The sequence below is a fragment of the Elephas maximus genome, chromosome 10, assembly GCF_024166365.1.
Source record: "Elephas maximus indicus isolate mEleMax1 chromosome 10, mEleMax1 primary haplotype, whole genome shotgun sequence".
NCBI lineage: Eukaryota > Metazoa > Chordata > Mammalia > Proboscidea > Elephantidae > Elephas > Elephas maximus.
The window spans coordinates 7064643-7082636 of NC_064828.1; the positions used below are offsets into that span (position 1 = coordinate 7064643).

Here is a 17994-nt window from a genome sequence, read left to right on the forward strand (position 1 = left end):
AAATAACACATTATTTGCTACCAAATTTATATTGAATAATATTATTTAGAAAATAAAACCTGAGGCTAAGATCATGAGTTTAGCTGTGGAGAGAGGGAGAAATAAAATATTTTGAATCACCTAAATACGGTTATTTCTTCCTTTTTACCTTTGATTTTAGACATTGATGAATGTTTACAGAATGGCCGGATCTGCAATAATGGACGGTGCATCAACACAGACGGTAGTTTCCATTGTGTGTGTAACGCAGGCTTTCACGTTACACGAGATGGGAAGAACTGTGAAGGTAATAATAGCATAATAATGTTATTCCTCTTTCATCCATTGTACCTTCAAAGTCAGGAGACTTTAACAAGATCAAGCCAGATACTGTATGAAAGGTCAAAGTATTAGATATTATCTGGGAGCCAAGCCTAATTTTCCATAATCTTCATGTTCCTAGTAAGTTGCCTTTAATTTACATTTGTGTGAGTCAAATAACATTTTCAATATACTAGAGGAGCTTGACATTTAAAGATACCTGGTGGTAAGAAAGCTACTGGAACTAATAGAAGGATTCAGCAAAGTATCAGGATACAAGATCAGCATACAAAAATCAGTTGGATTTCTCTACACCGAGAAAGAGAACCTTGAAAAGGAAATCAGGAAAACAATACCATTTACACTAGCCCCCCAAAAGATAAAATTACTTAGGAATAAATCTAGCCAGGGACGTAAAAGACCTATACAAAGAAAACTATAAAATACTACTATAGGAAACCAAGAGACCTACATAAATGGAAAAACATACCATGTTCATAGGAAGACTCAACATTGTGAAAATGTCAATACTAACCAAAGCGATCTATAGCTATAATGTAATCCTGATCCAAATTCCAACAGCATTCTATAATGAGATGGAAAAACTAATCACCAACTTTATATGGAAAGGAAAGAGTTCCCAGGTAAGTAAAGCATTATTGAAGAAGAACAAAGTAGGAGGCCTCACACCACCTGATCTTAGAACCTACTGTACAGCCATGGTAGTCAAAACAGCCTAGTACTGGTACAACAAGAGACATGTAGACCATTGGAACAGGATTGAGAACCCAGAGTAAACCCATCTACCTATAGACAGCTGATCTTCGACAAATCCATCAATCCCTCCTTTACGTATATACCCTAAAGAAATAAGAACCATGGCATGAATAGACATATGCACACCCATGTTCCTTGCAGCATTATCCACAATAGCAAAAAGATGGAAATAACCTAAGTATTCATCGGTGGATGAATGGATAAAAAAACAGTGGTACATATACGTAGTGGAATACTATGTATGCAACAATATAGAATAACAACAAGCCTGTGAAACATCTCACAACATGAATGAATTTGGAGGACATTATGCTGAATGAAATAAATCAATCACAAAAAGGCAAATATTGTATGAGATTGCTATTATAAAAAAACAAAAAAAGGTTTACACACAGGAAAAAAAAAATTATTTGATGGTTACCAGGGATGGGAGGGGGACGGAGGGAAAGTTACTAACTAGATGGAAGACGCATGTTAATATCAGTAGAGGGAAAGGCAATACACAATATGGGGGAATTCAGCACAGCATGACCAAGGCAAAGCAGGACACTGAGAGGAGTGCAGGAAGGGCAACTATGGTAACTACTATAATACAGACAGTCCTGCAACAATAGTATTAGGTATGCTAAAGAGGAGTGGGGGGTGTAAGGGAGCATACCCACCTGCAGATAGAGGTTTGGTTGTGGATATTTCTGTGTACATAATTGTAGGTGCTGCATGTGTATTAATATAGACCGTAGAGCATACAAGAGGCACAATCAGAGAAACTTCTTAGACGTAACTAAACACCTGGAGGGCTGAAGTTCCTAGACTTGAAGACAAAGGACCATAGACTCAGAGGCCATGTCCGTCACTTGGCACAACATAGCTCATAAGGAGAATGTTCTGCATCCTACTTTGGTGAGTAGCATCTGGGGTCTTAAAAGCTGGCAAGCAGCCATCTAAGATACAACTGTTGGTCTCTTCCTATCTGAAGCAAAGGAGGCTGAAAAACCCAAAGACTCAAGGGAACAATTAGTCCAAAGGACTAATGGACCACATGATCCACAGCCTACAAGACCTTGAGACCAGAAGAACTAGATGGTACCCAGCTTCCACTACTGGCTGCTCTGAATGGGATCATAACAGAGGGTCCTGGAAAGAATGGGAGAAAAATGAAGAACAAAAATCAAATTCACAAAAATGACCAGACTTACTGGTTTGACAGACACTAGAAGAACCCCCAAGGCTATGGCCCTAAGACACCCTCCTGACCTGGAGTTGAAGTCACTCCCAGAGAGCACGTTTCAGCCAAACAATAGACAGGCCCATAAAATAAACAATAACACTCAAGAGGAACATGTTCTTGAGAACAATCAATTATACAAGATGAAAAGAACAACATTTGCCCAAAGGCAAAGAGGGAAAGGCAGGAAAGAGTAGAAAATCAGGACAAAAGGAAATGAGGAACCCAGGGTGGAAATGGGGAGAGTGCTGCCACATTGTGGGGAATGCAGCCAATGTCATGGAACACTTAACGTACGTACTACTGAATGAGGAACTAAGTTGCTCTGTAAACTTTCACCTAAAGTACAATTAAAAAAAAAATAAACATAAAGATATCTGGTGGTGATGAAATCTTTGTAAATTTAATAATTATCTTCTAAATTTATAGAATCAGAATTTGTACATTTTTTAAAAGTAGGAGACGCCTAAACCCATATATTCTTTAGTCATTTGTAATCTTTTTGTTTAAAGTGTCTGTCCAATAATAAAAGTACTACTAATCCGTATTTGAAAAGTAAAATTTGTTTGAGCGAAACATTGACTGAGAGCGAGCCTTTTATATTGCCTCTTGAATTAATCACCTCATTTTGAATTGGGCTGCTTTAGACATTTTGTCTTTTTCCCTTGCCAGTTTTTCCTGAGTAGAAAGTATGAATATTACTGATGAGCTTTTACCTCGTGGGCCTTTAGCAAAAATTGAAGAATGCTCCTTATCATGTTTCCCAACATCTTTGGGAAAGATCCCAAGAATCTATTCATACATTAAAAGAATTTCAGAATAGTTCTTAGAAACATTTTTGGCATAATATTATCTTGGTGATTCAATTCAAAGAATTAATGCCAAAATTCCCGGTTGGGAAAGAGTCCTGTTAAAAAAAAAAAAATCATAAATTACTTTGGTCTGACTAAAGCTTGTAAGTGAAAACATACCATGTCTAGAAGAGCAAGCACCTCCCAAGACAGCCTTAATATTCAGTAAAATAACATTTTGATGAATTTAAAGGGATAGCTCTGTGATCAAGACATCCTAGAGGGTAGCTGGCATGGCTGTAATCCACAGTTGAGTCTTGCATTAAAAATATCCACTTTTTCCTACCTTATGTAATATTGCCTTGAACTACAAGCCGTACTCTGGTTTCCACTTTTTAAACAATCAGGATGTAACCTAAAGACATTTGAAATTCTCTTAACCTTACTTGAGATTTTGTTTTCATTTTCAGTGTGTTAGAAGGAATATGAATCTGTGAACTAAACATACCCATCAGGCTGTTGAAACACTTTTCAGTTTGTAAACTGCTGTTCCTAAAAAAGGGCTCGGTGGCTTCTATTGAGCCAAATTTCATACACACACACACACACACACACACACACACACACTGAAACTTGTGAGAGCCAGAACTTCATGGGACTGCCTTATTTTTCCTAGGTCTCCCAAGTTTCCCACCATTGACAGGGTACAGTCTTACCACTTTTCTGTTGCTCTCTACTAGTGGAAACTATTTGAGTTTTCTTCTCTGACAGCTTTCCACCTTATATAGGTGCTGGCTTTTGCAAGTTTTCCCATATATAGCACACACATATATTCTAAAACAAATCTAGTGCTGTGGGTCGCATGCATGTGTCCAGACTTGAGAGCTTGAGGTACATATTTCGTGTGGCTCCTCTTTACATGCTGTAATTTAGCTGAAAGCCAGTCTTAGACTGTAATAACAAAAATGAAAGAAATCTGAAGGAACACCATTATGTTCCTGCAGTGTGGCTTCCTTTGTAAGCTTGCTCTTCTGGTCATAAGCAGCTGTATTTTTTGCATTTTTCAGATATGGATGAATGTAGCATAAGGAACATGTGCCTTAATGGAATGTGTATCAATGAAGATGGCAGTTTTAAATGTATCTGTAAGCCTGGATTCCAGCTGGCATCAGATGGACGTTATTGCAAAGGTTTGTGCTAGAAAACTCTCAACCATATTCTTCACATCCTTTTGCTCCTCTCTGAATTGTATAGAAGTACCATCTTCCCTTGTTTAGGGTCGTCACCCTTCCTTGTGGACTCTGCATTTAAAGTACTCCTGATTCTGGTTTAGGAAACCTGAATGGAATTCCTTTTTCAATCCATGCACCCAGAGAGCTACAGTTTATGTCCAGAGGCTGTTCTTATTTCAGAGAGGGTATTTAGTGTCTTTTGAAAGGAGCCTGAAAGGTGGCTTAGGTTGGGCTTATGAATCATAAGCCCACCCACCATTTGGTCTATGACAGGTGTGGGCATCTTTCTAATTAAACTGAGTTCTATCTCACCCTTCCAGTTGAGGAATGATGGTAGTTAGACTTCATGATGGCTCTTTGCCACCTCTTACACTTTCCTATGGCAAGAATAATGCAGACTCTGATTCGCAATGGTCTCTTTCTTGCAATTTCCTCCAGGCCTTTCAAGGAAAAGAAAGTATCCTGTGGACAATTTATTTAGGTTTTATCAAGTCTCATAAACACAAAGGGAAATAGGGTTAAGCAGAAGATATAAACCAACTAAGAGCCATGTTCAGCGTGGTGACTTTTGAAATAATCTCACTGCTTCAGGTATTGAAGCAAACGTGAGGGTTTTTATTTGTGCTGTTGGAAATTGGGGTCATGAGAAGAGTTATTGGATGTTGGTTTGTGCTCAGCGCCTCTTGCTTTCTGTAGTCAGGGATGAGTGATTGCTGCACTTGGGTCCAAGGTCTGAGTTATAACCACACTTCTTAAGGAAACTTGTACTTAAAACAGGTCCAGGAAATCTGCTAAATGCTGCATTCAAAGCCTTGTGTTCACAGTTTCAGATGCAGAAGGGTAAGTGTCCATAGTGTCCAAGACTGAGAAAGCAGGATGAAGTCATATGGTGCCTCTTCTCTGAGTGCCCCAGATAGACAGCTTTGGCAAAGGCTATGGAAGAAAACTTTGTATTAAGTCTTCAGCAAGATGCGGATTTTCTCCAGGCTTAAAAAAGCTTCCAGATTTCAGTTGTTTACCTACATTTTTTATGACCTTCATATCAATGGCTCTTACTATTGTGCAAATCTGTCTCCATAACAAGAGAAAACAGTTGAGACTTTCAAATTTGAAGTAGGAAAATGGTTTTTGAACTTTTGAGTCTGAGCTGGGAGGAACATATAGTTGTGAAGATGAGATTAATACATGGAAATAGTCTACAATGTAAAACAAAGTGCCAAATTGTACAAATTAAGTTATACAAGTAAAAAAAGAAGGGAAAGGGAATTATTTCTGCAATATTTGGAATCTAGCTTCCAAACAAAATATAGGAAGGAAATGTGAAAGTCCCTTTGCGAGCAGAGCTGTGAGAACACGTACTGCTGCCTACCCATGCCCACACTTTCAGTGCCTGTAGGCTGCTGGTCACCAAACTGCAGCCTCTCAGTGTGTCCGGTATGTCATGCTGATAAAGCTGTTTCAGAAGACATTATGACCTCATTGGGGAAACTAGGTTTTCCCATCATTCGCAACCAGTGAAATGGAGTCTTACCAGTCAATGGATTTTTCCATTCATTTGAAAGTGCCTGATGATTGGAACGGTTTGCTTTACTTTAGCATTCTAGCTTAACAACAGAGAAAGAGAATACTCCAAATTATTATATGCCCCGCCATGTATAGACATGTAATATATATACTGTAATAAGACCAAAGAAAGAAAAGAGAAAGTAATCCTTTCTACACTAAATTTCTGTCCCATGATTTTTCTCCTTAAGTCATGAGACAAGACGTTTTGTTAGTGCTAAACACTTAGTTCTGAGCCCACAAATATAGGGTTTATTCTGAGCTGAACAAGCAGAGCTTATCTTTAAAGTTAGTTAATCTGATGCACAGCATGGCCTCTCTGACCACTATCTGACCGTGAGCACAGCCTGGCCTTGCATCTCTATCCCCGTTAAAAAGCCTCCATGTTGCTTTCCAGACCCCGGTCACCAACGTTCCACTGTATGTTGCCGCTTGAACAAAGCCAGGACTGGAATAACTGAACCAATTTGAGTTCATGTATTTAAATATAACTGCCGTTTTAAAATACAATCTGTACATGGAACTTTGGACCATCTGAATGTCTTTTGTGCCAAACACCACAAGCTAAGTAAAACACAGAGGTGTTTCACTCTCAATTTGCCTTTTTAAGGTCAGAAGGGAGGAAATAATCATATACCTAGTTGTAGGTTATAAACTGATTTGCTTCTCAGTGTTACATGTTTTCCAAAACACAATTTGGGTAACATTTCTTGTATCCTCATATTCAGGAAAAGTAGATCTCTGCTATTATTAGTTTGTGTCTTATAAAGTATTTTACCAGCCCTCACTGAGTGTTCACATACGATACTGTAAAATGCTTGTAATGTTTAAGGAAGGCTTTTTTTTTGCTGGGTTCCAATTTCGTATGGTGATGGTGTTGGCCAACCAAGTATGGTCATCAAAATCATTTATGTTCATTTTCCAATCTCTTTATGGTGCTCCATCACAGCTGTAGTTGCATATCTCTTAATGTCATGCTAATTGTCCTGGAGACCTAAGGCATGAGTGATACTGGAATAGATACCCGTGTGGGTGTTGAATGCCAAAAGAAAGAGCTTCCTGCCCAGGTCAGAGAGAGAGCTTGTTCTCAAGTGAGATTCCTAGCATCCTGGAAGAACTACCATCTGAAACATCACACAAGATCTTTCCTTCTTTAGCAGCCACTTCCCTTCTTCCTCCAATTCTGTATTAGCCTTTGTGACTCTCATTTTGTACCAAAAAATCTTAGTAGAATATTATTAAAGTAACTTTCTATGGAAAAGAAATAAGCTCAGAATGTTAATCTCTCTCAGTTCTGTTCCTGTCCTCCCAAAGAAGAATGAGAACACACCTTACTGAGCTTTTCATTATTGCTGTTGTGTATTATTTCCTGTCTTCTCATTTCGATTGTTATAACGGAATTGTGAACATGTTATGGTTTTAGATAAAGGTCACTCGATTTTAATAAACACTTTTTCCCACCACAGACATTAATGAGTGTGAAACCCCTGGGATCTGCATGAATGGACGCTGCGTGAACACAGACGGCTCCTACAGATGTGAATGCTTCCCTGGACTGGCCGTGGGCCTGGATGGACGCGTGTGTGTTGGTAAGTTAGAGCCATGGTTAGACTTATGATAGAGAAGTACTCTCTGTCAATCAGTAAAACTCATCAATAACTAACACACTCTACTGTAGCAGGTATGATAATAATAAATATTTGCAGAGCAACAAACCAACAAGGGCCAGCTCTCTTCTTGCATAAAATGGATATTCATTGAAGGGATGAAAAGATGAGCTGAGATAAATGAAAACCAAGAGAACTCCCACCTCTCCTCTCCCCTTTTTTCCCTAACCATGTAGCATTCCTCAATTTTCTCCAACCCTTGGTTGTTGCTAATAGTCTTTGAATTTGTCCTTATGGCGCAGTGGTTAAGAGCTCGGCTGCTAACCAAAAGGTCAGCAGTTCGAATCCAGCAGCCGCTCCTTGGAAACCTTATGGGGCAGTTCTACTCTGTCCCATAGGGTTGCTGAGTCAGACCCGACTCGATGGCATTGAGTTTTTTGGTGTTTTATGTGCATAATCTCATGGTGAATATTTTAATAGAGAATTAAATTGCCCAAGGGAAGTATAGAATGCAAGGGAGAATATGGTCTTTGAATTTGCCCTGGTGGAGCAGTGGTTAAGAGCTACGGCTGCTAACCAAAAGGGGAGTAGTTTGAATCTACCAGGTGCTCCCTGGAAACCCTATGGGGCAGTTCTACTCTGTCCTATAGGGTCACTATGAGTCGGAATCGACTCGACAGCGATGGGTTTTTGTTTTGGTAGTTACATGATGATAGTTTTTTATGGCTTTATAAGAAGTTTGAGATTTGTTGAGAAATAGATGTAAATTTTGTGCAAACTAGTTTTAAGAAAGGCTTTCAGTAAACCGTTTGAGTTGGGGAAGGATTGAGCATAGCTGGAGAGCCTCTCCCTGGTGGTAAAGACAATGCTTCTGAATTCACCAACCTCCACAGATATGATCTAATGAAGCTTTTCTAGATTAAACTTCCTCCTTGATGGAAAGTACATTGAATTCAGACATTCAATAATGGCATGTTTATTTTGGGGTAAGCCGTGTTTTTATCAAAGCTCTTGTTTATCAGAGTGTGAGATTCGATATCCATCATTTACTCAACGTTTATTCAGTGCCTCTTCTGTAACAGCCTGGGGAAGATAATAATGAATGAGATACAATCTGAGCACTTACGGGCCTCACAGTTTGGTAAACCACGATAGTCCCTAAAAAAATGAGAGTCTAGCCACGTTAAGACTTCAGTGCTTGGAAGCTGAATGAATTGCTTTCTTCCCCCATTCTCTGTGAGTTAGAACAGGGACAATGGCTAAATAAAGCCAGCACCAGCCTTGACCTGGGGGTTCTCATCTGTGTGCAGCGACGGTGTGATGACATATGCTTCCTCCTGTTTAGACACACACATGCGGAGCACGTGTTATGGTGGTTACAAGCGGGGCCAGTGCGTCAAGCCCTTATTTGGTGCTGTCACTAAATCTGAATGCTGTTGTGCCAGCACTGAGTATGCTTTTGGGGAGCCTTGCCAGCCGTGTCCTGCACAGAATTCAGGTATGTGGTGGTGTGGAGATGTCCTCGTCATGCCTGCCTTCTGCCCACTCTGCAGTTTTTGCCTTTATGATCATCACAGGGGAGGATTCCGTCGTGCTCTCCAGGTACACGACATACCTTCCTGGGGTCTTGGCAGAAGCTAGGCAGTGTCTCATCACATATTACTCACCCAACAGGGATTTTATTCACAGTGCCCTCACAGTCGTTCAGAAAGGGCAGCGCATTTGTGCCTTCCATCCGTACCCCTACCTTAATAATACCCATGCTGTCTGCGGTACATGCAGCTGGCTTTGTTTTCTAGTTTCGTGATGCTTGCGTCTTGCAGGAAACGACTATTATAGAAGCAGGATTTTACACAGTGGAAAACTAAATAATTTTCAGATTACCTGAATGTTTCCATTTTTTTTCTGGAAGGCCATTTGTGAATTTTGTTCACATCCACGTGTGGATTTAGGTCTGCTTTTCCTAAAGAAGTCCTAGTGGCACAGGGGTTAAAACGATTGACTGCTAATCGAAAGGTCAGCGATTTGAAACCACCAGTGGCTTCTCGGGAGAAAGATGTGGCCATCTGCTTCTGTAGAGGTTACAGCCTTGGAAACCCTATGGGATCGCTATGAGTCAGAATCGACTCGATGGCAGCGGGTTTTTGGGGTTTTTCCTAAATGATTTTATTTAACCTTAGGGGAAAAATATTTTTTTCAAGTTGAGGTAGCATGGCACAGTGGAAAGAGAATTGGGCGATGGATCAGAATTCTGCTCTTGATTCCCCAGGCAGTAAAAAAAAGGTGCTTAATGTGGGGTTTATGTTTGTTTAGGGTTTCCTCTCACCTACTCTCAGAAGGATTTGAGATGGCTTACATTAGCAAATATAGTCATAAAATGGCATAATATGGAACAGGAATCCTTAGTTTTCTCATCTGTACGATGAGGGAGTTGTCTTTGGTAATCCATGATGTCCTCTCCAATTGAAAATTCGTCCTATTTATAATGCCAGAAATAATTGACTGAAATGAAAGCAATAGACTGTCAACATTTGAATGTCATTTTAAGGTAGGTTGGCAGTTGATTGGAAGAGCCAAAACTTAAAATCCAGGACCCTTGTGCATATAGTTCTTTGCTTTTGTATTTTCCTCTGGTCCAAATATATCTCCAAAGAGTTCTTATGATGCATAGGAAAATGATACCAGCTTCTAAAACGAAAATGAAGGGCAGTAAAGCTAAGAATCTTTTCTAAACCCGAGGCTCAGCTTCACTGACTACCGTTTTATGTTTGAATGCACTCACACAGAACAGCTACACGTGCGTAAGTGGTTTCACTCAGTTTGGTTTTCCTGACCTCGATGGATGAAAGTGTCAAGCCATGAAGGATCTGAATGTAGGCTATTCCTCACTTCAGGAGAGAGGGGGAGTTTTTAAAAAACACTGAAAATACCCAGGAGGGTTGTCTTCAGTCACTTTATTGAGAAAGTAGCCATGCAACATCTAAAGTCCATCTTTGCCCTCTGGAAGTTGATCAAGCTGCATATGAAGATATTTCTCACTGGCCAGTGAGGCCGATGCACTTTGTTCAGAAAGTCTTCTTGCCCCTGAGCCTTCAAACAATAGCATTTACTCTTGGAATCAGTCAGCTAAGCCCAGAGGAGTGTAGTTCTGGGGAATATTCTCATTGTGTCCCTCATACCGCTGTCTATGTGGCACAACACTGAGTTAACTCATAGCAGCATCTACCATTTATTAAGGATTTGTGCTTCCCTAGCCGTTGTGCTGAGCACTCTACATGGTATCTCATGAAGTCCATACAGCTACCGTGTGAGGTGGATATCATTATCCCCAGTGTATAGGTGAGGAAACCAGCAAAGGTAAATGACTGGCTCCCAAGTCCCCCAGCAGTGAGCCCGGCAGTCAGCACCCAGGCCCACGCAGATTGGAATCCATAACCAACAGTAGTCTAGTGCGATCTTGCCTAAATGCGAAACAATGGTGGCAATAGTTTACTTCCATTTAGGCTTTGCACTAACTGTAAAAGTGCTTTTTACAAAACTGGCATGATTTTGTTTTTCCTGTTTGATTATGAACAGTATTTCACTAGTATTTTAATCAATCGCTGATGTGAGAGAATACAAAGGAAAAATTTCTTTTTTGCTTTCAGTCCCTGGCTTTCAAACAAGCAATATGGTCACCGTCCCATTTGTTTCCCTTTGGCCCCTTTTAAGATGATTTAAAAATTAAGAGATTTCACAGTTTTCTCCAAATTCACGTTTGTTAGAAGACATAGCTCTGAAGGGTTGAACCTGAATTTTGGCTATATAGCTCCTTTGAATTTACTGTCATCAGGAATGCAATTTTCTGGCAAGCAGAAATGTGAGAACTTAAACTCTGCTTCGATAGTGAGGTGTGGTCAGCCTTTGTAGAAAGACCCATCCATCCGTAATACCCAGTTCTCCCCTCCACCTAAGCAAAAAAAGAAAAAAAAAGCAAAGAGGACGCAAATTTGACCACGAGACCCTGGCTGCCAGAAGTGATGGGCAACTAAGGGGGCACGTGAGTTTCCTTTTCTTGGATAAAATGTGATTCTAGTTAGTTCTCCATTTTCATCATTTATTCTTATTGTTTGACTTGTATGTAAAATATTATATCAATTTGAAGAAACAGAAGTTTAATTCCATCACAAATTTGGGAACATATTTGATACACCTCAGTTTATTTAATAAGATCTTACAGTTTGAACATTAAGCAATACTTTCTTTCCCTGTGGACTTATCACAGGGAATGAAGGTAGTATCCTGACATATATTAAAAGTACACGTTAAATGCAAGAGTAAATGCTTTGCTGTGCTTGTGACTGGAGATTAGAGAATTTGCAGAGAAATGAGAAAATGCTAAGAACTGGATTGTTCTGAAAAAAAATCTCTCACCAAGAAATAAAATTATTCCCACGATGGTGGGAGAAAGTGTTATTAACAGTTAAGAAACCACGTTTTAACAGCCACATTTCACTGTACGTATAAAGTGCCCCCGGTGGAAAAAAAAAAAAGCGAGTTGAGGAAAAACACCTTTTCTGAGAGTGCTTTGCGCAAGGAACTGCTGTAACTTGCCCGTATCCTTAAAGTCAGTTCTCCCGTGATGTGCAGCTTTCAAAATAGGGCTGGTGTCACGGTGACTCCCCGGGAGACGCCTGCCTTCTGTTACCGCTTGATCTCAGTTCCACTCACTTTGGAGGAAACTGTGTGCAAAGACCAGGGCAGTGCCGACCTGTTCTGCAAACAAGGGAGTCATTTATTGTCTGTTAATTTATTGCAGCGGAGTATCAGGCGCTCTGCAGCAGCGGGCCAGGAATGACGTCAGCAGGCAGTGGTAAGTCTCCTTTTGAAATTACTACCTTAAACATGTGAGACAGCACTGGGCCTTCCTGTGGGTTTCCAATGGTCCCTTCATACCTGACAGCTGGTGTGGCCTGACCCTCTCTCTGGCCATTGCTGTGTCGTATACCTGGGACTCCAAGAAGCTCCCAGTGGCAGTGCAACCGTGGAACAGTGGGCCCGGGGTTGCTGGGTGTGGAGGATAGTTACTGAAAGGGGTAGGTGCACTGCCAAGGTGGTTGATGGGAGACTGCAGATGACATACAATGACTCTGGTTTGTCATTCAGGAGAATAGGTAGCCTGGCTCTCCTTTGGGTCATCTGCTATCAAGGTTATGGGCTCATTGAACTGTTCCCATCAGCATTCTGAATGATTTCTTAGCTGTGACATGCTCAGTCATTGTAAGGTGGCAATAGGGAGCCATCTTAAATTTTGTAGCAAGCAGTGAAAACAATTAACTGAGAGTTGGAAGAGAATGAACTGTTGAAGTATAGGAGCTAGAACCAAAGAAATATTGGTGGTGCCATAAAAGGAATTACAGTTAAAATAGTAAAATGTAGTGTGAAAAATAGATGACAAGAAAGAGGAAGGGATTATCTTACCAGTATAAAAATAAATGATTTGATTCAAGAGAGTTCTAAAAAAAACATAGACTGGCTGAATTGATTGTCCATTCATTCAACATGACTATTTCATCATTACGTATGAGCAGAGACTAGGGAGGCAATGTTTGGAGGAGGAAAGAGAAGAAGTAAGGAAATTTATAGTGAGTAAGTTTTTTTTAAGGAGTTAGTGGGGAGTAAATAAGTTGTGATACAGACCTGGAGAAGAAAAAAAAAAAAAATTAACCCTGGTCTATAGAAGAGTCAGGCACTTGGATTTGAGACTACCTATCTGCTGACTGCCCTTACCAATCAGCCTTGCCCATCACTTGGTCTGTGGGAACACAGAAGGGAGATGGACATGTGGTCAGAGCAAGGGAGCCTTGTGCACAGCAGGTGGCCTATTCCAACGAGTAGGCCTGCTAGAAACATTCCCAGCCAAAATCGAGAAGGGGCACCATATGCTGTGGAACAGTGCGAAGTTTAGGGTGAGTGAACAAAAGATTCGCATTTGAAGATAACCTTGAGGGTATGGTTGAACCTAGTAAATTTTGAACTGTGAGAGCGACATCATCAGCTTGTTTTTAGGACGTTAAGTCTGTCGGGAGGTGTGGAAGATGATTTGAGGTGGGATGGGCTGGTGGCAGGAAGACCATTCTTGGGGACTCAGGCTCTGGGGTTGACCCACTTTTCCATCTGGGTGCTGGGATCAGGAGAAGTCCAGGAGGTCTCCTTCACTTTTATTAAAGATTGGAAATCTTTGTCGTTCTCACTCAGAAGCCAAGTTCTTCTCAAGTACTGGTGGAAGGAATATTTGATTCAGTATATTATGTAGCAAGAAAAAGGGATCAAACTTTCTGGTCAAAGTGAAATTTTTTTTTTTAAATGAGTCCCCAGATCATTACATTTATTGTAAATTTTTAATAGCTCATTTGATTTTGATTATATAATGTTGTTGATTTTGAACATTCTTGTGGTGCAGATATAAATGAATGTGCATTAGATCCTGATATTTGCCCGAATGGAAGTTGTGAGAATCTCCGTGGGACCTATAAGTGTATCTGCAATTCGGGATATGAAGTGGACTCAACTGGAAAGAACTGTGTCGGTAAGAAGTTTCACTTATGTTCTAAGGCACTTCGTGCATAACACACTGCTTTCTCTGTCACTGGAAGGAAACTGGCTTTGAGTAGCTTAAAGGACTGAGGAAATGGGATGCTTTACACTTTGGGTGTCAGCGTGGCACATACATGTCTCGATTAACTAAAACTTACATAATAGAATTCTGATAAATTATTAATAATCATATATCAGATTCACTAGTAAAAGAGAAGCTCCTCACATGTATAAAATGCAAAGATTCTGAGCCGTTCTCATATTGCTACAAAGCCATACCTATTTTTATAGAGAGAGAGAAACAACTCTTTTCCCAACTGCATAAGTCTAATAATAGACTTCTTTCTCACATTTTCTTTTTATTGTTTTAAAAATACATGTAACATAGCATTTGCCAGTTCAACATTTGTCAGGTGTACAATTGATGGATATCAATTACATTAATCAGGTTGTTCAAACATCACCCATAACCCTATAATCCTCGCCAAACTTCCCATCACCGTAACTGTAGACTCACTGCTTCTAAACAATGGCTCCCCCTTTCCTCCTGCCTCCCGCTGTTGATAACCACTGACAAACTTTGGTCTCTTTTCATTTGCCTATCCAACCACTTATTAGATTTAATCAAAGAAAATCCAGCTTATTTTAGGTAATTACTGCTCCCTGTGAAGTTTAACTTGTAAATACCTTTCTGATGTTCTAGCAATCCTTGATAAAAGCACCGACCAGTAACTAGATAAATCATCTGGTTAGGAAGAAAATGGTCAACATGGTTCCGTCGTTTTCTCTATAACATTCTAGTTGCCTAGGTTAGTATCTTCTTAAATGCATTGACCTCATGTTCCTGAAAGCTGGGCTTCTAAAACTGGGACATTCCTATGCATGGGAATATGCCAGGGTATACCAAAACCAAATGTAAGATGGCACATCTTTTTCATTTGGAGACAAAATACACTTTACATAAAAGCTAACTTATTTCCATGGAGTAGGTTGCAAATTAATAATTTTTAAGATAAAACAGAAGACTTAAAAATATTTTTTACTTTCAGGAAGTCATTTAGGACTCTGGAGTTAGAAGCTTACTCTCTTCTGCTCTCAGTGGCATTTTAGTGGCAGCACTTTGAAAAGTACCGCTTTAAGGTGATAGTCCTTGGAACATGGAATTATTCAGAGATGCTGCAGGTTGAGATAAACACAAATGTCCTTCTTTTCGTTCTTTCAATACATAATCTAGCAAGCAGCAGCTACTTTTCAGGCGCTGAACTCAGCCACTGCCATCCACACATCAGAGAGTCACCGTATGTTCTGACCAGTCACTCAAAAGAAGAAAAGTCCCTATCCCCATATGTCCTTGGGTTTCAGGTCATTTTATTCATCAGGGTCCCTTCCTTTACCATTTATGGTCCTCAGGTGGTGGGAGTGTGTGACATTCTTGAGCCCTTCCCAAAACGCTTTCTTCCTTGAATTGGACAAATAATGCATTAACTTCTAAAAGGGATGGGATTAAATAACACAGAACTTTACTCCCCCCGAACAATTACTGTACTATATCAAGCTACAAAAAATGACCATCCCTGGAGTGCCCATGAGCTGTCCCCTGACCTCTTGGCACTATACACATTCTTTCCAAAGCTCCTCCAGCCTACCTGGCTATTTCTGACTCCTTTCAGGAATCTTTGTACTCCAGAAAGTACCTTGGTCTTCCACAGTTCTTCTAAATCGCTTGCAATGGCCTTCATTCAAATTCAACTTTTTTATACTTGGCTCTCTTTCCTTTCCTTTCTTTTCTTTCTCTTAGCTCTTCCTCCTACAAAGTCTGTGTTTATCTGGATACTCTGATACCAGTATTAAGAGACTGTGGGCACCTTTTTCTAGGTGGCATGTGATGAAGTCTAGATTCTATCTATGGCTCTGTCTATGTACAAGTGAAGAATAGAGGATGGATTCTGGAGACAGAGTCAAGAGGAAAGTGACTCCAGACTTTCTAAAAGGAGCCCTAAATTGTTTTGCTCCCTCCGGCTCTCTGTGCCCCTCTCTGGGTTATTCTGTAGGTTCCCTGTTGCCAACCCCTCAGGCATTCTCTAGAACTAGCCCTTCCACTGTTTGTCATAATTTTTACTTTTGTCTTCTGTTGAACTGCCTAAAAGATGGAATATGGCAGGAGCAGCCCCTCCTGTACAATCTGCAGATCTCTGATTTTGCAGCTGGCAGCAGAGTGCCGCAGTGGGCCAGAGCTTAATAGGTAGCTTTTCTGTTAGGGCTGAGGGTGGTGTCACAAGGTGGAGATGCCGGTTATTTTAGAAAAGTAGAAATCTTACTTTCAATTTTATTTTTGCCTACTTTCCTTTTGAACATGCAGCATTTGCACACATATAAAAAAACAACTAACAATAAATCAAAGCACGTTCTCTGCCCCAGTTTAAATCAGCTTTCCTCTGCGTTTCAGACTAAACCTGAAAATTGGGAATGCAAACAGGTCAAGGAGCTACAAACTTGTCACAAAACCATCTTCTTTTGGCTGCATGTTTCTTTCTCTTTTTATTGCTGGCCTAGCCCTGGACCTTCCTTCTTTGTAGTCAACATTGACTTTTGAGAAATGAATTCTTCATCTTTCATGCCCGTAATTTTAGGGCGACTTTTTAGGGACAGTTGTTGTTTAAGCACACACGGTACTTTCAAACTAGACTCGACTGAAAACAGGTTTTACCATTCCATTTTTCTTTAAGAGCCTCTCTTCATTGACAGACAAGAAAAATCATTATTTATTTGGGCAGTACAGAAAGACCCAGGGATGTTTTAACGTCATCCAAAAATCAACCCATGGGAAGCTGAAAGGAGAGTTGGGCAGCGGTGGGAATTATTTCTTCAATGCTTTTAGTAAGAGTGCCAATGTCGGATCTATTTTCATCAGGTTAGAGCCTGAGTGCGTTCAGAGGTGCAGACCTGAGTCATAGACCTAGTCCAGCCGTTGCCCACGCAAGATTCCAGTGACTGGCTTTTTTTCTTTTTAATAATCTTAATGCTAAATTCCTCAATTGAGCTTCCAGATTCTTCTGACATTATCAAAGTTTAAGAATTAGAATATTGACTCTTTCAGAAAGTATAAGCATTCTGTATGTCATTTTGATAAAATTCTCAGCATACCATTTGCTCAAACAATGATGTACCTACAGTAAAACCTGCAAAAGCCAGAACCTGTGTAAGGCAGAAATCTGTCAGAGAAGGAAAGCTCAAATATTTTCCATTAAGAGAGAGCGACAGAAAAGTGGTTAGGCTGCACCTTGCAAGCCCTGGAAAAACAAGGCAGTCCGATCAGGTTCCAGCTCTCAAGGTTTCACTACGTGCTTGATGTCATATATATATATTTCATTATACTTAGGTGAAGGTTTACAGAGCAAAGCAGTTTCTCATTAAACAATTAGTACACATATCATTTTGTGACATTGGTTGCCAACCGCATGACATGTCAACACTCTCCCTTCTTGACCTTGGGTTCCCTATTACCAGCTTTCCTGTCCCTTCCTGCCTTCTAGTCCTTGCCCCTGGGCTGGTGTGCCCCTTTAGTCTTGTTTTGTTTTATGGGCCTGTCTAATCTAATTGTAAGGATGGTTCAGGACTGGGCAGTGTTTCATTCTGTTGTGCATAGGGTTGCTATGAGTCAGAACCGACTCAACAGCACCTAACAACAACAACAACAATCTTTGGATAAAGGGTGAACCTCAGAAGTGACTTCATTACTGAGCTAAAAAGGTATCCAGGGGCCGTACTCTTGGAGTTTCTCCAGTCTCTGTCACACCAGTAAGTCTGGTCTTTTTTTTTCTTTGTGAGTTAGAATTTTGTTCTTCATTTTCCTCCAGCTCTGTCCGAGACCCTCTATTGTGCTGGACTCAGTCCGATGGAGGCTGTGGTACTTGTGGTCCATG

The 17994-nt window shown here is 40.3% G+C and overlaps 1 protein-coding gene across 3 annotated transcripts in view; it reads left to right on the top strand.

Moving 5' to 3' along the window:
- Positions 1-17994, top strand: part of FBN1 (fibrillin 1) — a 298816-nt gene that overhangs the window by 178322 nt on the left and 102500 nt on the right. For all 3 annotated transcript variants that reach the window (XM_049898546.1, XM_049898545.1, XM_049898544.1), the window contains exons 14-19: positions 161-286; positions 4161-4283; positions 7355-7477; positions 8841-8993; positions 12294-12347; positions 13938-14063. In XM_049898546.1, the coding sequence (XP_049754503.1) occupies positions 161-286; positions 4161-4283; positions 7355-7477; positions 8841-8993; positions 12294-12347; positions 13938-14063 (705 nt within the window). The remainder of the gene's footprint in view (positions 1-160; positions 287-4160; positions 4284-7354; positions 7478-8840; positions 8994-12293; positions 12348-13937; positions 14064-17994) is intronic.